The sequence below is a fragment of the Nomascus leucogenys genome, chromosome 17 (genome assembly GCF_006542625.1).
Source record: "Nomascus leucogenys isolate Asia chromosome 17, Asia_NLE_v1, whole genome shotgun sequence".
Classification (NCBI taxonomy): Eukaryota; Metazoa; Chordata; class Mammalia; order Primates; family Hylobatidae; genus Nomascus; species Nomascus leucogenys.
The window spans coordinates 75,774,519-75,801,043 of record NC_044397.1 but is presented as its reverse complement, the minus strand read 5'-3'; the positions used below and the strand labels follow the sequence as shown (position 1 = coordinate 75,801,043).

Here is a 26,525-nt window from a genome sequence, read left to right as displayed (position 1 = left end):
CATCAGGAAAATGCACACTGCCTTCTGCGGGGGGTTGCCTGGGGGGGCCTTAATATTTAGCAGCCCTGTTCTGAACAAACAAATCAAACATTGTAGAGCAGGCCCAGGTTAAAGTGGCACTTTCATTAGTAAGGGCGGGCAGGAAGGCTATTAGCCAGGTGTGCTTGCTAACCACTGAGCCCCCAAATTAAGCAGGTTTAACTGTCCTCCAGGTGCTGCAGAGCTAGACCACCAGAAAGGCAACTGTATACCACCTGGACAGTGCTCCTACAGGCTGGCACAAAGCCAAGAGACAAATTGCTCCCACCTCCCCAGGGAGAAAATATAGGACAAGATAGAGGACAAGAGTTCACCTACCGAGTTTCCCTCACAGGCCAGGAGTGTATTTTGGCATAAAGCGTGTCCTCATTTAGACTAATTCTCAGCACATATATGGGACATGTAGGTAATTCCCTGGCACGTAAAGGGTGCACTTGTTTCCTTAAGGAAGGAAGAATGGCTTCACCACAACTGCTGGCACCCACATGCTGCCTTAGAACTTTTGAGTCACGTCGAACAGCTTCAATCACAGGGTCTGGGTAGGAGAATGCAGCTGCTAGGAGACTGAGAATAGAAGGCGTCCTGGAGCTTCCCACCAGGAGAGCACTTACTGAGTGTCTAGCCCCATCTTTATATTCACAGATGAGAAAACCGAGGCCCATGTGGGTCAAGGTTGAGGGAGTAGCCCAAAATCAGCCAGAACTGACAGTGGAGCTGGGGCAAGAAACCCACTGTCATCTTTCAGGTTCTTCTTGGTTATTGACAAGAGCACGGTTTTCTGCCTTGTTCTCATCCTTCCCCTCTCTAGAGCTCCCTCCTTCATGTGTGGAGGTACCGTTGGTGGCCCTCTGATGGTCCAGTTCCACTGCAGCGGGCTCTGATTTCAGCCTGTAAGACAAACAAGGATGTGGCAAGCATGGGCCAGAGTGACTGGCTGCCGACATGCCCATTCTTGATATGAATTGCTACAATTATATTAACCGCACCAATTGTTATGGAAGGTGCCAGTTGCGAGAAATGACTGTGCTAGGTCAGAGAGCCCATTTGTTGCCAGGCCAGCACTGAGCACTGTATCTCTATGAATAGAGATCAATAGTATCAATAATATCTCTATTGACAACGAAATCTGGGGAAGAGTTGCAGGTAGTACCTGATATGCAGAGGGTCCTTGAGGAAGAACAGGGAGGGACAGAAAGAGGGAGGGAGGAGAGAAGGATGGGAGGGAGAGAGGGAGGGGGGCATCTCAGTTAGTGAGATTTTACTTTATTTGTTCTTAAAGGTGGCAGAAAATTAAATAATGTCATGAGTTTTTTCTAATTCTGTAGTGCTGTTTTCTACAATGTTCAAACCGTGTTCTATCATTGAAGCAGACCAGACATAAGAAAGAACTGAAAATTTCACTTTAGCTTCTGTACTGCTGATTCCCTCTATGGGACTAGGGTCATAGGGAGAAAAATCAATGGACTGCAGAGCCAAACAGATCTGGATTTGAATTCTACTTTTTCACCAACCATGTGGCCTTGGGAAAGTGACTATAATCTCTTTTAGTTCCCTCATTTCTAAGAGATAAAAACACATACCTTCAGGGACCCCTGCTCCATGCTTCCTGGGCACCCTGAACTTTATCTTTCACAACGCTTTTTGTAGTTTCTTACAATCACTTGTTTGATACTCATTTGCCTTTGTTGCTGGACTGAAGGCACCTTGAAAGCAGTGACTGGACCTGCCTTGGTCACAGCTATATCTTTATCTTGTGGTGCAGTGCCTGGCACATAAGTATTTGCTGAAAGAATGAATGGGTAGATGGATGAGTGGATGGTTGGGTGGCTGGATGGTTAGATGGATGGACGAACAGATGAATGGATGGAGAGATGATTCAAGAAAGTTATAAAGATCCCAGATAATGTATGGAAGGGGCCTATCCCAGAATCTGGAATAACCAGGCACTTAAAAATTCCTTTCCACTTTTAGTGGAAGACCCCACCTTCTGTTCCATCTTTGCTTCAGGACTATTTGATTTCGAATATACTATTGCCAAAAAAATATTTCTTGGCTTGCCAGTAATAACAATGCCAGGTCCATGATCTATGGGTTGCTTTAACGAGAGGTTTGTCTGTCACTGCCACAACCATCATATATCTGAAGAGACACAAATGCCCACAGTGAACTCAAGATGCACCAAAAATATATCATTATAGTAGGAGAAAATGCTGGCTCTTCTAAATGGGAAGAGTGGAGAGCTGACTGGGGATATATCTAAATTTTCTCCTTCTCTAAGAGCTAACCTCTTCAGGAAGGGGATGAATAAAAGAATAACTATTAAGAAATAACTGAGTAAAATAATCTTCTCCCTCCATTCCAGCAGCACTTTAGGTCTGCTCTTGCCCTGATCTTATAACACTCTGCTTTCTACCCTGTGTTATGGTGATATGTACGTGTGGCCAGGGGCCGGATACCCAGCAGGCAGTCAGTTAGTGCTCATTGAATGAATGAATAAGTTGATGTCTTATTTCTTCTCCTAATTGATTCTTGTGGTTAGATTCTGCATCTTGCCTTTATATCTGCACCCATGTCTAGTGCACTATTTTGTGCCATTTAGGGCATAAGCTCTGGGTAAATATTTGTTGGACGAATAAATGAATACCCAAAAGGGCTTCTTTTGGAGGAAGGCCAGGAAAACATTCCTTTGATGAAAATAATTCGTAAAGAGGCAGGGAGCTACTGGAAGGCAGAATGTCTGGGGAGGAGAGACAGGCCTCTAGGTTGAATAGAAGTAGTAGTGATGAGGTTGTCTCCAAAGAAAGCAGGGGAGGAAGTGTGTGAATAATAAAAGAGGAAATTGTCCACCAGGAAAGCATCTCCATCTGGCTGTGATAAATCTGCATTTTGTACCAGCAAGTAGGGAGAGTGCCTTGGGAGAGAGGGAGACCAGGGACATGGCCGGTGGTTTGGCAAAGGTAATGACAATGAGAACCAAATTGAAGCTCCTGTGTCTTTTCTCTCCCTCAACCCCTTGTCTCCCTGTATTGCCACCATTTGCTTTCATTTCTCCGTCAAACCTCCCTCTTACAAGCTCTATTTTCTCAATTTCTACTTGACCTTCACATCACTTGCCTGTGGCTTCCACCCGTACCCCATTGCAAGGTCATCAGAAACCCCCATGTTGCTGCAGCAACAGCTCTCCCCATGTGTATCTCACTGGAGCAGCTGCTGCCTCTGTTAACCACTTCCTCATTTTAAATGTCTTGCGCTTTGCCTTTCATGTCGCCCCATCTTGGGATTTCCCTCCTATCGCTCTGGTCTCTGCCTCTTTCCCTCTTCTTCTCATCCCTTCAGTGCTGGTGCTCCTCAGGGGCTCGTCAAAGGCCTCCCTCCCCCACTCTCATGTTCCCTGTGTCATGTCGTCTACTTTAGTGGCTACAGCTGCCATATGTATGCTGGGGTTTCCACTCCTGGGTCTCCAATCCAGGCCTCTTTTCTGAACTGCAGGTCTCTCAGAGATGTTCACTTGGCCATTCCTCAGCCATTGCTTTCCAGCAGCAAAAGCTGAGAGCCTTGCTGTCTGCTAGGCCTGCTTCTCCTCTGGTCTGCCCCTTTCTGTGAATGGCATCACTACTCATCTAGATGCTTAAGCCAAAAACCATTCATTTTCCTCTGCCCAAGCCAGAAGTCATGTTCCCTTCTTTCCTTCCCTGTCCATATCCAGTTTATCATCAAGTCCTGTAGATTCTGTCTTCTCCATGTCCTTCAAGTCCATCCCATTTTCTCTGTCTCCACTGCCACCATTTAAGTTCAGATCATTAGTGTCACCTTCCTCGGTTACTGGCCAGTCCCTTGATTGGTCTCACTGCCTCTTCTCTTCTCTTTCTCCCATCTTCTCATCCTCTGGTCCACTTTCACTCTCAACTGCAATGATCCTTCTCAAATACAATCTGGACTCTGTATTATCACTGCTTGCATTTTCCCTGCCCTTAAGTCCTTAGCATGGTTGTAAAATGCTTAATTATCTGGCCCCTGCTTACTTCTTTAATATAATCCCTTACCCCTCCAAAACACCCTCTGGCCATCCACCCAGACACAGCAGAGCCTGTTTCAACCAGCAAGCTGAGCCACTTCTGGCTCTCAGTGCCATGTCCTGTCTTGCCTCTGGTTCCTGCAGGCCACACCTCAGCTTGTGTATCCTCTAAGAGCCCATCCATCCACAAAGACACTCCTTACTGTGGGCTTCTGCAGCAGATGTCCAGGCAATAGCCTATCTGCTTGACTGGGCTCCATGTGCTGTGGTAACAGAACTTACTCTTCTTTTTGTCTTTGGCGACTTTAGGCCTTGCTGTTAGGTTTCACTCCTCTGAGACTGCTCTTGAAGGACCCTGGACAGGGCTACTCAAGGCAGAGGTGATCCGTCAAGGTGTGGGAAGAGCCTGACTGCCCCTGCCCCATGCAGGCTTCCAAAGGCTGAGGAGTCCTACCACCATCAATGCTCCTTGTATGCATCCTCTTGCTATGTTACAGTTGCCTTGTTATTTGTTTGGGGTCCTCAAAAGAATGCAAGTTTTGACTTTCTGTCTTTTACTTGTCCAACACTTTGAGCACCTGCTGTGTCCTGGGATACAGCAGTCGTGGCCACTTCAGTTGTGCCATTTGTGCCTAGCTGAGAGGGCGAGTGGGGGCTGAACACAGCCTGGGCTCCCCTCTCCAGGCCACATGCTCTGGCTTGGGGCTCTGTCCCTCAGAGGAAGCATCTTCTCTACACACAGGTGCTGTCTAATTGCCAAGCTGTACACCTGCCTGAAAAAGACAGCTTTTTCTAATTCACAGAAAGTACCCAACAGGCTAAGGGTGACCCACACATTGGAGGACAAGATAAATGAGGTTCCTACTCTCACAGTGCTATCTGTCTAGCATGGGAAGACAAAACTTAAACAAAGAAATATATAACCACACAGCAAAACGTTTTGGATGGTGAAAAGGCTCTACAAAGAATTGAAGAGAGTATCTGGGGAAATGCTTTAGGTTGGTGGGTCCAGGAAGATGTCTCTGAGGAGCCACAGCATTTAAGCTGAGATCCCATGATAAGGAAGCCAGGAATGTGCAGGCGAGAGGGAAGAGACTGCGTGACATCCCTAAGACTGGTATGGTATTGATGTGTTCAAGGAGCAAAAGAAAAGCCAGAGTGGTTGAGGGCTAAAGGGCAAGAGGAGAGACAAATGCGATGACCAGGGAGAGGTGGCCAGGGGCCAGATTGTGCAGAGTTTCGTAAGGCCTCTCTACCTGTTCACCATATTGTGCCCAAGGACTGGCTCGTTGCATTTATCCAATAAGTACCTGTTGAATGGGAGAATCTCATCATGCCTCTGTGTACAGAATAAGTGGCTCAAGACAGAAGCTCCATGTGGCCCCTGTGCCCTCTAGTGACCACAGACTCCAGCCCAAGGCCCTCCATGGCTTCATCATCTTCAGAAAGTAACTTACTTTTTTGGGGCCCAGCCTCAGGGTCCAGCAATAATTCCTGGAATTTGTCTTACTAACTATTCTCTGCAAGTGGGACTCAAACAGTTAGAAAAATCCGTGATATGAGTTTCGTAGTCAGACTGACAGCAAGCCTTCATCCCTTACCCAAGCAGAGTTTCCAAAGAGATACATGGATGTCTAATTTCTCAGGGGAATGCAGGGAACCTGCACAGGGGACAAGCATTAGCAAGCAAACTCTCTAACAGCCTTCAGATCTGGGTGTTTTGCAGCAGTTAGGATGATCACCAGGTAGTCTTGCAGCTCAGGCCTGGCACCGTTTGGCCATGCTGGCCTGACAAGATCATAGCTACAGGCTGTACACTCTGTCCATGAGGACATGCTGCTGAGGACCCAAGCGTGGGCATAATGTATGTATGGAAGACATACTGCAGCATGTACACAGACACAACATCCAACTCCTGCTGTTGTTGTTTGCTTTCATTTGGATCCCAACCCATTCTGGGCCCATTAAGCTAATCACCCAACAAATTCTGAACTGTCCTCTCATTGTGAGGCTGTTCCATGCCTGATTGAAAAACCTGCTTTCACCCAACTTCCCTGGAAAAAGCCTACTGCAGCCCATTTACAAATGTATGCATCAATAAATCAAAAGTGACAGCACAGATCTGGCTTTTCTGGGAGAGGGGATGGCAGAGGGAGAAACCCAGTCCTTCCCCTCTCTGTTTCTTAAATGATCTACTGATGCCATATACACAGCTTTATTTGAAATGTTCTTAAAAAATAGGTCATATTCAACTTCCTTGATCATTCTCTGCATCCGTGAAACTTTGGCTCCTCTCATTTTCCAAAGCCTCTGCCTGTGTTTTTCTATGAGTCTAGTCATCCTCCACTGAGCCGAGTGAAGGAATCTGGCTCTCCTGGATGTTTGCAGGTATTTCCTCTTCAGTTGTCACTTAGCCAAGTGGAGCACATGTGTTCTTTAATTTTTCTTCATTAATCAGTCTCCAAATTCCTTTACACTTGCTCCTCAGGTGATTCCATCAAATCAACATATTTCTGGAGCTAAAAATGCCTGGAAGAATACAGCCTTCCAGCTGCATCCATCCAAACGTGTGGATTCGCGTATGTTCCCTGCACTCCATGGCCATATGTTTCCACAGGTTCACTTCCAGGAGCGTTCTGTATCTCCGTTTGCTTCCCTGCAAATGCATACTTAGTCTCGTCTGTGAGTTTTCTAACTGAGTCTTAAGGCATCAAAAATTAAGAGCATATTGATAACAGCCCAGTGTTGGTGAGGGAGGGTGTGGGGAAATGGGCATTCTTGTACTCACTGCTGAGAGTTTCAATTGACTTAACTTATTTTGAAGGCCATTTTAAAATAAAATGACCTTTTAAAGTAAAAAATACACAGACCCTTCACCCAGCAGTTCAACTTCCCCAAATCTATACTGCACCTGTATCAGTGTGGCATTGTTTACAGTAGCCTATATCAGTCTATTTCCACACTGCTATAAAGAATGCCTGAGACTGGGTAATTTATAAATAAAGAGGTGTAATTGACTCACAGATCTGCATGGTTGGGGAGGCCTCAGGAAACTTACAATCATGGCGGAAGCAGGAGGGGAAGTAGGCACCTTCTTCACAAGGTGGCAAAGGAGAGAGACAGCAAAGAAAGAAGTGCCACTTTTAAGCCATCAAATCTCATGTAAACTCACTCACTATCATGAGAACAGCATGGGGGAAACCACCCCCATGATCCAATCACCTCCTACCGGGGTCCCTCCCTCAACACATAAGGATTACAGTTTTCAAGATGAAACTTGAATTGACGCAGACCGAAACCATATCATAGCCCAAAGTGGAAAATAGTCTAAATGTCCATCAATTAGAAATTATAACATAAATGAATTAAGTATATTTTGCTATACTCATGTAATGGAAGTCCAAGCAACAGTTATAAAAAGAAAATAACATAGATCTATGTGTACTGACATGAATAGATGCTAAAGCAATATCATGAAATTCAAACAGCAAATTACAGAACAGTATGTATGGTATGAAACCATTTTTGTAAATTTTTATTCTAGCTATTCACAGAACAAAATCTGGAAGGATTCACACAAATCTCTTAATGGTGCTTTTTTCCCCCTCAGGTTGGGAACTTTCTACAGTGTACATTTTTAAATTATTGGACTTTTTCTGTTCTTCAGCAATGGCGTATTAAAGTTCAGTAAAAACAACAGAGGTATTACTTTATTTTTGCTGTGCTCTTGATCCAGAAAGATGAGCTTTTATGTCACCTATTCCCTATTGCCCCGATTGTCCCCTAGGCTTTCTCAGACATTAAGGAGCTTTCTGTAGGCTAATCCCAGAATTCTTTGTTTTCCCTCAAAGACCAGAACAGCAGCATCATCTATTTGGGGTTTAGTTAACTTTAGCACATAAGGTTTTCTTAAGGTGGCTTTCAAGTTTTAACCTTCACTTCCAGGCCCCTTTAACCCGCTTTTGTTTCCTCTTCTTTTCTTTTCTTAACATGTTCAGATTCTTTATGGATTATTTCAATGGTCTTATTACCCATTTTTTTAGAGGTTTTGATCATTTTCTAAGCATCTGTATCTTCCCCCTCCCTCCCCATCCTTTCATGAGAGGAGACACCTGTTTCCCAGCCTGCTTAGAATTACTCGTGATATTTGTTTCACAGAATTTTTAAAAGAGGGCCAAGGGAATCGGACATGACCTTTTGCAGCAGAAATAACTGTCTTTTGTCTCACTCCTAGCTCTTCCTGCATGAGTACTCTGTATGCTGTATGTGTTATTACAACAGTTATTTTTGTTGGGTCTTTTTATATCTACTTTATTTTTGCAGTGGTGATTGTTTAGTCAGTGTACTTTTAAAAAAATCTAGCACTCCTACAAATTTATTTCTCATTATTTTTAATTTTTATATAAGCAATATGTACAGAAAATTGTAAAATACAAGTAAGCAGAAGAAGAAAAAGTAGAAATCACCTGTATTTTTACTATCAGGTACAGCAAGCCTTAATAATTGGGTTTATTGCCTCCTTGATAATTTCTATGTATATGAATATTTACCTTTTCTTAAAAATGAGATTATATTTAATAAATAATTTTATAACCTGATTTGTTAATACTTAACAATGTAGCATAAATAGTTTCTTATCATTAAATGTAGATAATAACAGCAAGTTTAGCATTTACTATATGCCAGGCATGAGACTACACATTGTATATTATTTTTTCTCCTAATTTATCTTATGTCCATCCTTCAGTAGGAAATTTTCTTATGGCACTCTTTATCTGGAGTAATCTCTCTTTTGTTGTTGTTGTTCTGTTTAGCTTTCTCCTATACATGGCTTTCTTGAAATGAAACATATCTGTGATTTTTTGTTTACAGATTAAGCATTATAAATATTAACCCATCCAGTGCTCATGACAATGCTGTATGTTGGGTGACATTATTACTCTCATTGTATAGATTTTAAAAACTGAGATACAGAGAAGATAACTTGCTTAAGGTCACACAGCTAGTAAGTGACAGAGCTGGGTTTTAAACCTAAGCAATCTAGTTCCAGAGGCTGTGCTCTCAAACACAAACTCTCATTTTCATGACTAAATCTATGATAATTATTTAAACACTCCCTTCTTTCTGTGCTTTTAGGTTTACTCTTACACACAGTACCAGCGATGAACATCTTGTTCATGTATATCTTTGTACATGTGTTCAATTACTACCTTAGGCTAGATTTCCATGAATAGAATTGCTGAGTCAAAAGGTTGACACATTTTTTAAAGATTAGATACATATTAGTCAAAGTTTTTAAGCAATATGCTTTCTAAGCCTCTTTGATCTTTATAATTCATTGTTCCTTTCTAAAAATATATAACTGTCTTCTGCATTCAAGGATTTTTTTTATTAATATGGGGCTTCTTGTTCTACTTCCTCCCCTTTCCTTATTTCTTCAAAATGTTTAACAAACTAATACATTTCCAAAAGGCATTATGCTTCATCTTGTCAGTATTTCCAGTACCTTGTATCTCCTGGACTTTATGCAATGGGTGTGTGTGCACAGATGGAATATGTTCCACCATTTGGCTTAATGACAATTTCTCACGCCACTAATTTTCTTTATTTTTTCTTTTAAGCCTAACAAGAATTCAAGTAACATATATAATAATTTTGTTTTCTTGATTTCAATATATGTAAATTAGGGGGGACTGCCTGGCAAGGATGAATGATGTGTCAGAGGTCTAGAAGACAAAGCTCTCACCTCTGCCTCTAACTTGTTTTATGACCTTGAGGAAACCACTTAATCATTCTGCATTTCATTTTCCGCATTTGCCAAATGACAAAGTGAACTAAATGACCTTGAAAACCTATTCTTTTTTTTTTTTTTTTTTAAGTGTCAGGCTATCCAAGATTCAAGTTGATCTTTAAAAAGTATTGTTTGAAATTAGGGCAAATATATGTGTGTGTTGGTGGGGCGGAGTTGGAGGCACTAAAGATTGGTTTCAACATATTAAAAATATTTTGTGCTCTGACGCTTGACCAAGGCCTCCTAACAGTGTGCTTTAGTGGTTTGTGAAACATATTTCTAAGGCCAATGTAATTATAGTTGTTCCACTGAAGCATGACAAATGGCCCCTCACTTTGAATTCTTATATGGGAAAGAAAAACCTTCCATGACAACAGCCCAGGAACTTAATGACAGGCTCCAGATCTGGGGGCAAGAATAGAGACAGACATTGGCTGCAGTCAAGAGAGAGAAGACAACAGCACAGGCTCACCTGGGAGGGTGATGTAACAATAACAACAACTCACTAATGACATTAGTGGGGCTCTGCTGAGAACTTGCTATTGACCGGACGTTGTCCCAAGAATTTCGTATACATTGTCTCATTTAATTTCCACGATGCAGCCGGGCGAGGTGGCTCACACCTGTAATCCCAGCACTTTGGGAGGCCGAGGTGGATGAATCATGAGGTCAGGAGTTTGAGACCAGCCTGGTCAAGATGATGAAACCCCATCTCTACTAAAAATACAAAAGTTAGCCAGGTGCCTAGCTAGTAAAAATACAAAAGTTAGCCATTGCAGCCAGGTGCGATCCCAGCTACTCGAGAGGCTGAGGCAGGAGAATCACTTGAACCTGGGAGGCGGAGGTTGCGATGAGCTGAGATTGCACCACTGCACTCTAGCCTGGGCAACGGAGCAAGACTCCATCTCAAAAAAAAAAAAAAAATTCCCACAGTGCCCCTAAGACATAGGTTATGAGATAGGTACTTTTATTTTTTCTGTTTTACAAAGATGAGCATTGGGAGGTTCTTTAGAAAAGAAGCTAGATAACCTCCTTTGAATTATTCAGCTGTTAGTTGTCAGAGATAGGATTTAAACCCTGAGAGTTCATTCATTCATTTAACACGCTTGTTTTGTTTTGTTTTGAATGCCTGTTACACGTCAGGCACCCATCTAAAGGCTGGTGACGCCGAAGTGAATGAAGCAAAATTCTTGCTTTTATGGAGTTTGGCTAATAGAGGATGAGACCAGTCATAACAAACCAACAAATCAATAAATAATTTGGGAGGGTAATAGTGCCGTGAAGAAAAATCAGCTCTCTGTGAGGAGAGTGACTGGGGTAGGGGGAAGGCCACTTTACAGGAACCTGGCAGGGAAAACCCCTGAGTGATGACATCAAGCTGAGCCCTATGCGATGGAGCCAGTGAGCCATGCAGCGATCTATTGGAGGGCATTTTACCTGCAGAGTCCATCAGAGCAAAGGTCAAGGACTCGAAAGAGCTTGGCTTGTTTTAGGAACAGAGAGAAAGCCAGTGTAGTTGGATGATAAGTGAAAAAAGGGAAAAATGTCTACGGTGGAGTCAAAGAGGCAGGCAGGCTCCCGATGATGCAGGACCCATGGGCCACAGTAGGATGCTTGGATTTTATTCCATGTGCAGGGAAGACCTTGGAGGATTTTACACCAGGAAGTGTTGTGATCTCTAGTCTCTGCAGGCAGATTTCTTCCTCTAGGTTATGTTGCCAACAAGGAGCATCTGGAACAGACTAGGTTGTTTATGTAGCCCACAGCCTGAAGGAGTGTTAACTTAGGGGCCAGTGTTTCAGATGAAACAAAACTCTAGGGTTTCCACAGAACAACCAGACTGAAATGGACAGTGAGAGGTCACCTTAGCTGAACTTCTGACTTTAGGTAAGAAGACCTTAGCAGATCCAAGTGGAACATCTGGACTATACTAAAGACCTGCAGAAAGGGGAACCTCATCTTCTGTCTTGAGACCTTCCCTGAGTATATAGAAGGTGGTGCTCCAGATACTGAACTTGCTTGACCACTTCTTGGTCTGGAGGTTGTGCTTGCCTCGTAGAGTAAACCTCATCCAAAATAAGAAGACATTACAGCTTTGAGTAGGTGGCATCTCAGGGATTTGCATTTGTATGCAGTCTATCGCGCGCGCGCGTGTGTGTGTGTGTGTGTGTGTGTGTGTGTATCTATTTATCTTTGAAAAAATATTTTTGAAGATGCCTTCAACATTTTAACATAGAGGGCTGGGGTACGGTGGCTCATGCCTGTAATCCCAGCACTTTGAGAGGCTGAGGCGGGTGGATCACTTGAGGTCAGGAATTCAAGACCAGCCTGGCCAACATGGTGAAACCCCATCTCTATTAAAAAATACAAAAATTAGCTGGGTGTGGTGGTGCACACCTGTAATCCTAGCTACTTGGGAGGCTGAGGCAGGAGAATTGCCTGAACCTAGGAGGCGGAGGTTGCAGTGAGCCAAGATCATGCCATTGCACTTCAGCCTGGGTGATGGAGTGAGACTCTGTCTCAAAAAACAAACAAACAAAAAGAAAAAAACAAAAACAAAGGGCCTGGCATTTCTGATGAGGTGGCATTGTATGGATGGGACTAGAATTTGTTTTGTAAACTCAGCAACTTGCTTATTTTATTTGAATGCTCTTTATAAACTAACACTCATGTTAACCCATTGAAATTGGTTTATGTCACCTATGGGATGAAATTAATTGGTTGTTTGGGTTAAAGTCTCACTATTATAAGACACTGTTCTCTTACTTTGACAAAAATATTCAGAGTTAATGAATACATTGATTTAGCAAAATCCAGTTTGAATAACATGGTAAACCATCACTAATGTACTGACTGTGTATGTGCCTGGGTGGCTGACTATCCCTCTGTAGGTTCTTGACAATTCAGGCCTAACAATACACATTTGTTTGTATGAAATGAACATGGGAGGCATTTAGTTGAGCACTGTGATATGGTGGGCCCCAGAGAGCAAGGTAATAATTGTGAAAGAATTCCATTTAAGTTGCACAAGTGAGTATGATTTAGGGAAGAAACCACCCTTGAGTTAGTTTTTATTTATAAAGAGCATATTTGTTTCTCAGGTGGAAAAACATCCTCAAACCACCTTTATTCATGAATGAGGTCAGAAAAGTCTAACAGAGCCAGGCGCAGTGGCTCACGCCTGTAATCCCAGCACTTTGGGAGGCCAAGGTGGGTGGATCACTTGAGGTCAGGAGTTCAATATGAGCCTGGCCAACATGGCGACATGCCATCTCAACCAAAAATATAAAAAATTGGCTGGGTGTGGTGGCGCGCACCTGTAATCCCAGCTACTCGGGAGGCTGAGGCAGGAGAATCGCTTGAACCCAGGATGCGAAGGTTGCAGTGAGCAGCCTGGGTAACAGAATGAGACTCTGTCTCAAAAAAAAAAAAAAAAAAGAAAGAAGAAAGAAAAGAAGGAAGGAAGGAAGGAAAGAAAGAAGAAGAAAGGAAAGAAAGAAAGAAAGAAAGAAAGAAAGAAAGAAAGAAAGAAAGAAAGAAAGAAAGAAAGAAAGAAAGAAAGAAAGAAAAGTTTAACAGGACAGGAACACAAGGACGAGGGTAGTCTAAGGGCAGGCTCTGTGGTGCAGCAGTGGTAGAGGATGATGAGAACAGAGTTTCCATATCTAAAGGTGCTGAACTAGAGAACTCTCAAGGTTCCTTCACATCAACATTCTGTAGTTTGGAAAAAAGGATTTTTTTCTCCTATTTGAGTTAGACCGTGTTTTCCCAAGGCCTTATAGCTGTGAGTGCAGGACGACTCTAATAACTGCATCAGAATTATAAATTCAGCTGTCAGCACTGGGATGGTTGAGTTGACTGAACAAGCAGGTTTTCTCTCATTGTCTGTTTCCTAGATGGATGAATAACAATTTCAGCCTCTCCACTTTGTTGTAACTGTCAGTCTGACATTTTTGATTGCTGAGAGGTTTCTGGAAATTTTCTAAGTCACACATTGGAGTTAATTCAGGGAGATAATGCAATTCCAATGGAATCATCAGTGTCTCTGCTGTCAGATGGAGTATTTTAGGAGTTCAGTTGGTTGAGTTGCACAGCTCTACAGATTTAATACTACATACTTGCCGCTTTGCGTCTTGCCCTCAAGTCTTAATAAATGGGCTAAAGGTCTGATTGGAAACTGTGAGATAAATTATATGTTTACTATGCCAAGTTAAGTAAATACCATTTGAAAGGATTACTAGAGGGTATAATCAAGTTAATTGCTTTAAAAATCTTTTTTGATTTACTGGGCTCTATGAAAATTGTTAAGCAATTGATCTGCCACAGTACATGAGCTGAAGAAAGCGGTGCTGAGTCCACAAGGTTTCCATGCACATCCCCTCCCCTGTGCCTGGAACGCTCCCTAAATGAGAAGAGAGCCCCCTGAGACCTGCATGCAAGTACTGCGGACAGACTGTTGTTCCTCCAGAGAAGACACATGTTGACAGCTTGACGTTCAGGCTGATGATAGATTTCTTTTTTTTTTCATTCTAGATGCTGAAGAATACCAGCCTCCAATATGGAAATCATACTGTGAGTACCTGAAATGAAAATCTCCCGAGAAGTCTTTAGCAGACCAGCCTTTTTGAACAATTCTTGCCAGCGATGTAGTGCACACAAGTGTTCCCACCTCACAGCACTGAAAACCCAAATCTTTCTTTCCACTGAGGAAAAAGATTAGTCAGAGAGGATTAACGGAGCCCCCTCCTCTTACCAAGGGCTCCAAGAACCAGCTGTGGCCCATTCCAGAAATGCTTAGAAAAGAGGGGTGGACTTTCTGACTCTCTGCCTTTCAGTTTGGGGCTTTAGTTTTATTTATTTATTTATTTATTTATTTATTTATTAATTATTATTTTTGAGACCAAGTTTTGCTCTTGTTGCCCAGGCTGGAGTGAAATAGCGTGATCTTGGCTCAACGCAACCTCTGCCTCCCGGGTTCAAGCGATTCTCCTGCCTCAGTCTCCCAAGTAGCTGAGATTACAGGCATGCGCCACCATGCCCCACTAATTTTTTTGTATTTTTAGTAGAGACAGGGTTTCTGCATGTTGGTCAGGGTGATCTCAAACTCCTGACCTCAGGTGATCCACCTGCCTTGGCCTCCCAAAGTGCTGGGATTACAGGCATGAGCCACCGCGCCCGGCCATTTTTATTTATTTTTTTACACAGTTGATCAGCAAGAGCAAATCTGTTGACTTCTATGAATTATGTTTTTGGCCAATCATTCTAAGGCTAAAATATCATATGACATCAACCGCTGAAAAATGAACAGATAGCGAAGAACCATGTTTGGTCACCAAGGGTGACTCTTAGAAACAGATCCTGCCTGATCATCAATTACCCGCTTAGCTCCCCTCGTGAAGGCAGTCGGCTGTCATTGCCTAAGCCTTGTCTCCTCTTTTCTTAGTACTATATGCTTGACTCAGGAACTCCCCAGTGAGAGAGGGCAGGACTATGGTAGGAGCCCACTGTGTCCAGAGCCAGGGGACACAGGCCCTGGCTCAGGCTCCACTTCTGCCATCATCATTAGCATTCCTAACGAAGCTGCCAGGGTTACCACTCCCCATCAAGAACCTGCCCTGTGCTGGCCACTGCACCAAGCAGCCAAGTCCTGAATTCTTACCACAGCTCTCACAGATGGGACTTTTTTTTTTTTTTTTTTTTTGAGACAGAGTCTTGCTCTGTCACCCAGGCTGGTGTGCAGTGGCGCAATCTCAGCTCACTGCAACCTCCACCTCCTGTGCTCAGGTGATCCTGCCCCCTCAGCCTCCCAAGTACCTGGGACTGTTAAAGGCGCCATCACACCCAGATAATTTTTTGTATTTTTATTAGAGATGGGTTTTGCCATGTTGCCCAGAGTGGTCTTGAACTCCTGAGCTCAGGCAATCCACCAACTTCGGCCTCCGAAATTGCTGGGATTACAGGCATTAACCACCACACCACGCCTATGGAGACTGTAGACTGTTACTATTTCTATTTCACATGTAAGGAAACCATGGCTCAGGGAAGCTAAGTAACTTGGTGAAGTTTTCACTAAAAGTAGTGGGGTAGCATTCTGAGTGGAACCCACAGCCTGCACGTGTCCAAGACTTGTCCATTCTATTCAGAATCTTATATATACTCAAGTGCATGTATACATACACACATATATACACATATTATATATGGATATATAATATATACACACACACAGCCACACACACACATACATAAATATGTATGTACGTATTTGTTACAAAAGCAATACAAAGCTACATAAAAGACAGACATTAGGGAAATACATAAAACAGAGTAAAAATCTCCCAACATCCACAAATTCCCCACCCCATATTCCAGTCCACTCTCCCCTTTCCCAGTAGCTGAGCTCTGTGAATTTGGGGAGGCAGATCCTTCTGATTGTTTAAAAGCGCATGCTTCATGTTAGGCATTTTTGTTGTTGTTGTGTAAAAATGGCTTTATGCTGTGTCCTTCAGCTTGCTTGTTTCACTTCACAAACATCTTGTTTTTATCTCTCCTTGTCAGCACATACAGAGGCACTTTGTTCTTCGTTACATAAGTCTGTTCTTCCATCTGTGAAATAAAGGGGTTGTGCTGGGTCTCTAAGGGCCCTTCCAATCTAATGCTCTGTATTCCGATCTTCTATTTTGAAAGGCCGTGCTAATGACTTAGTAATTGGATGTTTTTGTTTGTTTGTTTCCTAATGGAGTGTGAAGAGCTCTGACAGTAAATCAACAGAATATCTGTAGTGAGAGGCATTGGGTGTTCCATGACTTACTGTGCTTTGCACACTGGCTTGCACATGGCCTTGCATACATTAACGACCCAATAAATATTTGTTGAGAGAATGCCACCACAGAAAGCTTTGCTGAAGCGAAAAGATGGCATTGGCTCAAATTCATTTTGCCTTCTTCTAAGAGACCTTGGGCCACCTGATAACATCTCTTAAAAGTACTTCTACGTCTTGAGGAAGCGGGAAAATCCTTGCTACTTAAATTTAACAGTATCAATTTTAACCCTTCTGTATTAGTTTTAAGTTTGATTTTTGGATCTAACCAAGTTGTGTTTTTTAAAAATTTGCTCTATAATCATAAAACTTTACTTGCAAAAGTTCCTCTTTATTATATCCAACTGATAGTCATCCAGGCTCTATTTGGGAGCATCCAGTGATGTAGATCTCCAAAAGTGAGGGGAGTATGCCATCCATGGCATCAAAAACATGTTGACCAAAGCCCTACACACCACCAGTGAGGAAGAACTCTCTTTTGGTCATCCTGGATACATGAATTATTTGAGTTTGGGTGTTAGGCCACGTATGAATTATCGAGCTCATGCTACTCCATCTTATTCCCAAGAATATCATCTATTTGTTTAATCTTTCAGCAAATACATTCTAAATGTCAGAGGATAAGTGTTAGAAATCAACAATGTATAAAATGTGGCTCATACTTCCCTCCAATGTACAATCTAGTCAAGGAGACAGATGTAAACCAATAAACTTAAAATGCAAATGAATTCTGGTAACAAAATGCTACTCCTCTATCTCCTGGGAAAGAAGACTGTAGAAGAGGTCAAATTTGTGTGTGGGTCTTGAAGGATGACTAGGAGAAGGAATCTGAGGGCCTTCATGAGATACTTTTTAAAAAATCCAAATATGCTAAAATGATATCATTTTCCTGATATGAAAGTCCAACAAAGCTATCAGAATATTGAATTTGTTTTATTTTAAATAGACTGTTGGTAAACCCATTCTGAACCCCAGGAATTACCAAGCCTTTCTCTTTGAAATGTTCACAAATTATCCTTTGAGAGGTTAATTTTAGATACTGATGTCTAACTCATTATCATATCATGTATGGAATCCATATTCTTTCATCACACAGTTTTTTAAACTCTAGCAATTTTTGGTACTATCAATTCTCTCATATATTTACTAGATACAGTATATTTTTGCCATAGCATAGGACTTGGTTTAAAAATTTATTATTTGCAATGATTAGACAAGTAAGTAGCTATATCCTTCTTTTCATTGACGTTTTTTGGCCATAACTTTGACTTATTTAATGTCAGATTCTTGTTATGAAGCACTAGCCCCAATTATGGCATTATTCCTACAAGAAAATTTGTCTTAACCAGGCATGGTGGCATGCCTTGTAGTCCTAGCTACTCGAAAAGGCTAAGGTGGGAGCATCACTTGAGCCCAGGAGTTTGAGGCTGTAGGGAGCTACCATCACACCATTGCACTCCAGCCTGTGCAACAGCGAGACCCTGTCTCTAAAAAAAAATTTTAACTTAAAAATAAAAGAAAATTAGTCAATTTCTAATGATTTATTTATTTATTTATTTGTTTGTTTGTTTATTTATTTATTTATTTATTTATTTTGAGACGGAGTCTCGCTCTTTCGCCCAGGCTGGACTACGGTGGTGCTATCTCGGCTCACTGCAAGCTCCACCTCCCGGGTTCACACCATTCTCATGCCTCAGCCTCCTGAGTAGCTGGGACTACAGGCGCCCGCCACCACGCCTGGCTAATTTTTTTTGTATTTTAGTAGAGACCATGTTAGCCAGGATGGTCTCGATCTCCTGACCTCGTGATCTACCCGCCTTGGCCTCCCAAAGTGCTGGGATTACAGGCATGAGCCACCGCGCCCAGCCTAATGATTCATTTTAAGAAGCGGTTTCTAAGTTTTATTCTTGGCTGCAAGCAACAGAATACTACTCTCAATCACATTGATTGACTTAAGCCAAAAGTCCAGAGGCATTGGCTTCAGACATGACTGTTCCAGCAACTCAAATGACATTACCAAAATCCAGTGTATATTTCTTCCTTTCTTGGCTCTGCTTTCCTAGATTTCACTCTACTCTTACTATGTTCTTCCCTTGGGATCCCCCTATAACTATCAACAATATCAGGGCTGTGGCTTCCTTATCCAAAAGCAACAGGCAAAGGGACAGTCTACTTTCTTGACACATCTAACAGTCTCAGAATTGAGTCTCAGTCTTAATTGACCTGGGTTACCCATTCCTGACTCTTATCACTGTGGTCAGGGATGTGCTGACTGCCCTAAACCAATCAGGACTCACCACTGGAATTCAGGAAAGGATCAACCCCATATAACCCTGTATAACATGATTGGAAAATTTGGAGTAATATTGGAGGGAGGAAGATGAAAATGGATGCTGGGAAGGCAACCATAAATATCTGGCTAAGAAATTTCTAGAAGAGTAAGAAATCAGCTCTCTCAATATTTTATATAAATTATAGTGTTCATTAATTTAGTCACTCCTTCATTCAACAAATGCATATTAAGTCTCTGCCTTAAGCCAGACACTGTGCTTGGAGTTGGGCCACAAAGATGGATAAGGTCAGCTGTTGACTTAAGGAACCATGATGGCACGTGATGGCCTTTAAGTCCCTGCCCGCTCTGTTCCTTTCCTTTTCTTAGAAGCTAGCTTCATGGCTTACTGAGCTGTTTCCATAAAATAATCTTGTCCCAAAGTATCATACATCTGCAGCTGATTCTTAACTCTCAAGACTGAACACAAGAAACATTGATGAAGTCACTGAGAAAGCTTTGGTTTCAATGCTCTAAAAGAAAAGCTACTTTCAAGTTCACTTAAAAATAATAATACAGTTACATTCTAAACTTTAAGCCAGAACTGTGTGAACTTTATGCCTCGAGCAGGCAAGTTCAAAAGCCAACCACCATGGTTATGCTCTGAAAGATTCTTTCTTAAGAGGCCAAGTGCCAATTAGGCAGCAGATGCAGTGGCTGACAGCTCTCCCTGGAGGCTCCCCTGGGCAGCAGGTCACGCAGGTATAGCTTGTGCCTGTTTTACAGATTCGAAGTTTAGAGCCTCAAAACCCTGATCTACAGAATCCCTGCATCAGAATCCTTTGGGGAGGATATTTATGATAATTATTCCTCAGCCTTACCCCAGATCTCTGGATCAGAAAAGTGGGGGGATCTGCAATGTATCAAACCCCACAGGTTTCTCTTATACATACTTATGCCTGAAACCCCTCAGTGTGTGGGCAACTGTCATCTCCTCCTAGAGGTTTTTCACAGTGCCATTAGACAAGATAATTGAATCCCCATTAAGACTCAACATTCTGGCCGGGTGCGGTGGCTCACGCCTGTAATCCCAGCACTTTGGGAGGCCGAGGCAGGCAGATCACCTGCGGTTGGGAGTTCAAGACTAGCCTGACCAATATGGAGAAACCCCATCTCTACTGAAAATACAAAATTAACCGGGCATGGTGGTGCATGCCTGTAATCCCAGCTTCTCAGGAGGCTGAGGCAGGAGAATCCTTGAAGCCGGGAGGCAGAGGTTGTGATTAGCCGAGATCATGCCATTGCACTCCAGCCTGGGCAACAAGTGCGAAACCCCGTCTCAAAAAAAAAAACAAAAAACTGACATTCTGTTAGGAAGGCAAGGCCTTCCCATGGCAGACTGGAGGGTGGGGTTGAGCCAAGGAAGATGTCTAAAGCACCTACAATTCCCTGCTCATAAGGTTTTCCCATGAAAACTGGGACGACATGAGCAGTGAGCAGGGTCATACTGGCTCAGTGTCATGGCCAAGTGGCTGGATTCAGCTCCTGGGTCCATATACCCTCCTTAGAAAGAAGTAGACTGTTAGAAGCCATCCCTGCAGGATCTCTTAGGAGCTGATGGGGCTGGCCTGGGCTTCAAGGCCACCCAGGCTGTGGGCTTTTGCCCATTAGGCGTCTGATTCTGTTCCCAGAGTGAGTCAAGTTTTCTTACTGAAGAAAAAGTAAAACAGTCTGTCAGTGAGCTCTCAATTTCTTAATCTGCTTTGGGCTTCTTGGGGAGTTAGGGAGCTCCACCTCCGTGTTCCGCAGTGGCTGCCACCCCGGCCAAATAGCTTACTCTGGTGCTAAGAATTTTCTGGTGTGCGGCAGAGGGCCCGGGGCTGGGAATTCCTGGCACATATTTGGGACATTGCTGCAGACGCAATTCCATCACGTCACCTCTCAGCTCACAGACCACCCAAGAATTGACATACATTATTGCATGTGACTTGTGAAATGTGTTTGTTGAACAAGGAAAATTCAAGAAGCAACGTTTTCAGATTATGCGACAAATTTCAGTTATGTTCAACTCTGCCTCAGAGATTTTTTTCATGGATGTTTGTTCTGCTTTAGCTGACCTTGAAAATGATGGGCAGGCTCTCATTTGAAGCTAAGAGAGGAGATTGGGCCTTATTTTTATATGGCTGCCATGGTAATTGATTGTCATCTCATTATCTTTATAGCCAGCCAGGTAACCCAGATGGCAAATAGGCTTCTGTGCCTACTTGCCAACTTCTGTTGTTTGGAACAGCATAGAACAGGGGTTTGCAGATTCTGAGACCTGCTCATTGAGAAATAAGTCATCAAATAATGATGTCTGCTGCCGAGGGGCCAGGAGAGAGAGGTGGCAGTTCCTCGCTTCTAGGGTTTGCCTTCCCCCTTCCCTCCTCCAAGTCGCCCCTGGCTGGGATTGTTCTTTGTTGGTTGTGAGATTGGTGAATTACCAAATTTTTCATTGCTAAAGCTCAGAGGGTCCCTAGAGAATGCAGCTATGGGATTTAGCCAGTTGACATAGGAGAGGAACTGTCCAGAAATATTCCATCACCTGCATCCTTTATTTGTATAGTAGCATCTCAATCTCTCAGTCACTCCACTTTGTAAACCAGTCTTGTCGATTCTCTTTTGAATCTCTGAGGCCATCAGCTCACCTTCTCATCTGCATTTGTACCAGTGTTATCTTAACTCACACTTTCACAACCTCATCTGTGTACCAGTAAAACACTGTTCTCTCTTGCTTCCTTGTCTCCAGTGTTCCCTGTGTCTGATCCCTCTTTCAGCAAGGCAAAGGACAGTGGCTCCTAATCCTGGATGTGCATGAGTCTCTTGAAGAGCTTTAAAAAGAACAGGTTTGGGGGCCCCTGGCCGGACTGGAAGAGTAAGCATTGCCAGAGATGGAGTCTGGGAATCTGTATTATTTTATAACTCCTAGGAGATTCTAATGTGAGCAGCTCCTCATGGGACCTCTCTGCCATCTAGTTAGGCAACCACTGGCTGAGGCTGAAAACTACAGCCTTTGGGTTTTGGAAATCAAGGTTATGAATCTTCATTTCATCCTATGATCTGTGTGACCTTGAGCATCTTCAAAGCTGGCAGGCAACTCCGCTACCTTATTAGTGAGGGGAATAACAGTTACCTTGGAAGCTTTTTGGGAAGACGAAGTGAGAAGATGCATATAATGTGCTTGGCACATGGTCTGTACCCAGAAAAGGGCAGCATTTATTCTTCTGAATAACCTTATCCCTATTACCAATATTTTAAAACAGAGTAGATCATGGCTTCTGCTCAAACATGTGACTGTCCCTTTGTTGCAGACAGGAGGACAGTGACGGTCCCCAGCATGTCATTCAAGGTCCAGCCCCACATGGCCTTCTCACACATCCCATGTCCTGGCTCAGCAGCCACACTGGCCTCTTGCTGACCAGTCAGCTCATCATTTCCTTTCCCTGCAGTTCCTCTTTATCTATAACCCTCTCTCTTCTGTACCTGCAGAACCGTTCTAATCCTTCAGGAGAGCTCCCTGCCTCTTCCCTTGGGAAGTTGTTCTGACCACTTGAGTACATTGAATAGCTTCCTCCTCTTCCCCTATTAAAGCACTTGGCCCACCTTAGTTTTGTGTCTCCACGCATGTCCTCCATCACTGGCGTCTCCTCGAAGGCACAGATTGTGACCCATGAGCCGTTAGATACAGTCTGTTCATTCACCAAATAATTAAAAATGTGTTCACAAAGCCACTTCAGCCACACTTCCCATATATCAATGTTGGTTTCAAGAGGCATTAATAATGGGAAGAGAAAAGTGAACAGGATTCTCTCACTGTGGATTCTATAGTCCTTCTTAGATCTAGAACTCTGTGATTCTAGGAGATGGCCCCTTTGACTCCTGTTACACACACACTGTCAGTAACATTCTGCTAAAAAGCAGCTTAGTAGTATTGGGCTGATTCAAGAGGAATAAAGGGACACATATGCATTAAACATGTACTACAAGGCTGAGCATGGTGGCTCATGCCTCTAATCCCAGTGCTTTGGGAGGCCGAGGCAGGTGGATCACTTGAGGTCAGGAGTTCGAGACCAGCCTGACCAATATGGTGAAACCCATCTCTACAAAAATACAAAAATTAGCCAGGCTTGGTGATGCGTGCCTGTAGTCCCAGCTACTCAGGAGGCTGAAGCAGGAGAATTGCTTAAATCCAGGAGGTAGAGGTTGCAGTGAGCCGAGATTGTGCCACTGCACTCTAGCCTGGGCAACAGAGTGAGCCTCCAACTCAAACAACAACACCACCACCACCACCATCTACTATGTGCCAAGCACAGTTCTAGATGCTGGGGATTCTGCAGTGCACAGAACAACATCCCTGCCCTCAAAGAGCTTACATTTTAATCAAGGGAGATGGTACACAAAATAAATAAACACAATATTTATGTCTTGTTTATTAATTGTGTTAATGATGATGAGTGCTGTGAAGAAACTTAAAACTATATAAGAGAACAGAGGGATAGAGTGGAATTTTATACAGGCAAGTCAGGGAAGGCCTCCCTGATAAGGTGAGATTTAAGCAGATACTTGAATGAAGGGAGAGAGTGAGCCATGTGGGTATCCTGGGAATGAGTAATCCAGGTGAAAGGAACAGTAACTGCAAAAGCCCTGAGGCATGGGAGATATAAACCAAGGAAGCAGGGTTGATGGCCCCTGCCTGTATTCGCAGCTACTTGGGAGGTGGAGGCAGGAGGATTGTTTGAACCCAGGAGTTTGATTCCAGCCTGGGCAACATAGTGAGACCCCATCTCTTAAAAAAATTAAACCAACAAACAAACCAGGGGCTTTGGAATCAAAAGAATGTATTTTAGCTCTATGTCCTGGAGCAAATATTTAACTTCTCTGCACTGTTTCCTCATCCCCTATCCAGAATGATAATGACACAAAGTTATTTTTTTCTGGTTTCTTAAGAAGATTCAATACATGTTTCCTGACACATGGCAGGCACTTGGTATGCTGGTGCCCTTCTCTTCTCCCAGACTCTCCATTCATCCTCAAAGCCTCCACATAATGCTGACTGTGGTATCTGGCATATAGCAGATGCTCACATATTTGCTTGTAAGAATTGCAAAAGAGCACTTAGCTAAAAATGCTTCTCTTTTATAACAGGTATGCGTCCTTTGCCACCTCCATTAAAAATGGTATTCACAAGCCATTTCAACCATATATCACTGTTGGCTTCAAGAGGCATTGACAATGGGAAGAGAAGAGTGGGCAAGATTCTCTAAATGTGAATTCTGCAGTTCCTCTGTGATTTTAGGAGATGGCCATTGCATGCTCATTAACAGTAACATCCTGCTAAAAAGCAGCTTAGTAGTTTTGGGGGTGATTCCAGAGGAATAAAGGAATTCCATGCAGCCTCCCTGGTGATTAAGGAGGGCATGAGCTATACTGGGGTAGCCAGAGGAATGTCCACAACTGTTTCTCTGTCTTTGGCCAATTCTTCCTCATGTATTAAAAGAAGCCTTCTCTGACTTTATCTCTTATAGCTTTTCCTTTTTCTTTTGAATAAGCAATACATATGATTCAAAACTCAAAACAACAAAGTATACATTGAGGAATCTTTGTCTCATTCCTGTCCTTGTCTTTCTTTTTAACCCCTGAAGGTAAATGCTTTTATTACTTCCTTCTTCCTTCCAGAGTTTCTTTATAGAGATGTAAACAAAACTGAATATACATTATTATTTCACTCCCTTTCTTAAAATGAATGTGTACTCTATGTATTTATGGTTTTTTTTTTGTTTTGTTTTGTTTTGTTTTTGTGTGTGTGTGTGTGTGTGTGTATTTTACCTTGCTCTTTTTGCTTAACAGAATGTCAAGAGTATTGATCCAGGTCAGTGCATAGAGAGCTTTCTCAGTCCTTATTACAGGGGCATGGTATCCATCAGAAGACGTACCATAGTTAATTTAACTATTTCCTTCTAACAGAGATTGGTAAACCAAGCCTTGAAAAGATGATCCTTGCCAGCCCTGTACTTACTGTACTATTTCATAAAAACATTTGGGCCTCTTACTAAAGCTGATAAGGTTCTTGAAAGTAGAGGCTGTGGTTTTATTTATATTTATATCCATAGCACCTCAACAAAACCTGAAGATACAAGACAAAGCAAAAACAAACATGATCCCTTCCTTCATGCCGGGACTCACAACATGCAGGGAGAGATCATTGTTTTTGGAACTCACATCAATAAATACAGACCTATAGTTGTTGATAAGTTATATAAAGGAAAGTACAGGGGATTGTAAGAGCATAGACTAGGGTGATGTCTTTGGATCTGGTGTGAGAAATGTCAAGAAAGACTCCTCCATGAAGTTGATATTTGAACTAAGGACATGATGATAAGGGGCAGATAACAAGAGGTAGAGAAGGAGGAGAGGAAGATATCATAGACAGAAGGAGTAGCATGCGCAAAGGCCCTGAGGTTGAAGGGAGCACTGCGTATTTAGGGAAAGGGGAGGAAACCAACTTGGCTGAGCAGAGAGCATGACACATGGTAACACTGTAGAAGGAGACAGGCAAAAGCATTTAGGGCATTTGATCTTCCTCTGAGAGCAATGTGAGGCCATGTAAGGCTTTTAAGCAGGGGAGTGACATGGTCTGATTGATGTTTTAAAACAGTCACTCCAGCCAACAGGGAAAAAACAGGCTGCAGGGTGGGAAGAGTCCAGAGCTTGGAGTAAGGTGTTAATGATAGCGATGAAGAGGAGTCGACAGAATTTGGAGATGTTACAAAGCAAACGTGACAGGTCTGTTGATGAACTGACCATCTGAGGTGTGATGAACAACTTCTAGGATGCTGGTGTCTAGAGAAATAGGAAGAATAACGGCTCCTTCACTGATCTCAGAATTCCCAGAAGCCTAGATTTGGAGGAAAAGATCCTGAGTTCAACTTTTGACATGTTGAAGTTGAGGTCCCTTTTCTTTTGAGAAAATCAGGAGGAATCTGTAAGAAGTAAGATATACATCCTGGAGCTTAGAGGAGGGTTCTGAGCAGAGATGTGGGAGCCTTTGTGTAGGAGATAAATGAAGTGTTAGGGGTGGAGGAGATTCCCTAGGGAGAAGAAAGAGAATGAGACCTGAAGAGGGTCTAAGGTAAGCCTTGGGCCTCTCCTATGGTCAGTGGACAGGTAGAAGAGGAGGAGCAGCAACATGCATAGGAAAGAGGCAGCCAGGATCAAAGGATGAAGACCAGGAGGGTGGTGCCATGGAAGCCAATGGAAAGAGATAGCACAAGGTGAACAGTATGTGCCAATTGGTTGATGATCTTATGTGCAAGGCCATTCATCTTTCCTCCACCTAGTCCCACTTTCCATGTATTGGTTCTTTGGGATCTGAAGGCTCTTCCTTTACAGGGAGGCAGGTGTGTAGAAGCCTTCTTTTTATCTGTCATTTTTAGTGTCCTTCTGAGCTAAAGGGTTATGTTGAACTCTGTTTTCCTTTCACAGATGACTACAGTCATCCTTAGGTGACACATTAGTGTGGGTGACCTATACCTAGAAATGTGGTACATTTCAA

The 26,525-nt window shown here is 42.9% G+C and overlaps 1 protein-coding gene across 4 annotated transcripts in view; it reads left to right on the top strand.

Moving 5' to 3' along the window:
• CHN2 (chimerin 2) overlaps nucleotides 1–26,525 on the top strand; it is a 328,112-nt gene that overhangs the window by 143,151 nt on the left and 158,436 nt on the right. For all 4 annotated transcript variants that reach the window (XM_003270468.3, XM_004090979.3, XM_030797320.1 and 1 more), the window contains one exon: nucleotides 14,379–14,417. In XM_003270468.3, the coding sequence (XP_003270516.1) occupies nucleotides 14,379–14,417 (39 nt within the window). The remainder of the gene's footprint in view (nucleotides 1–14,378; nucleotides 14,418–26,525) is intronic.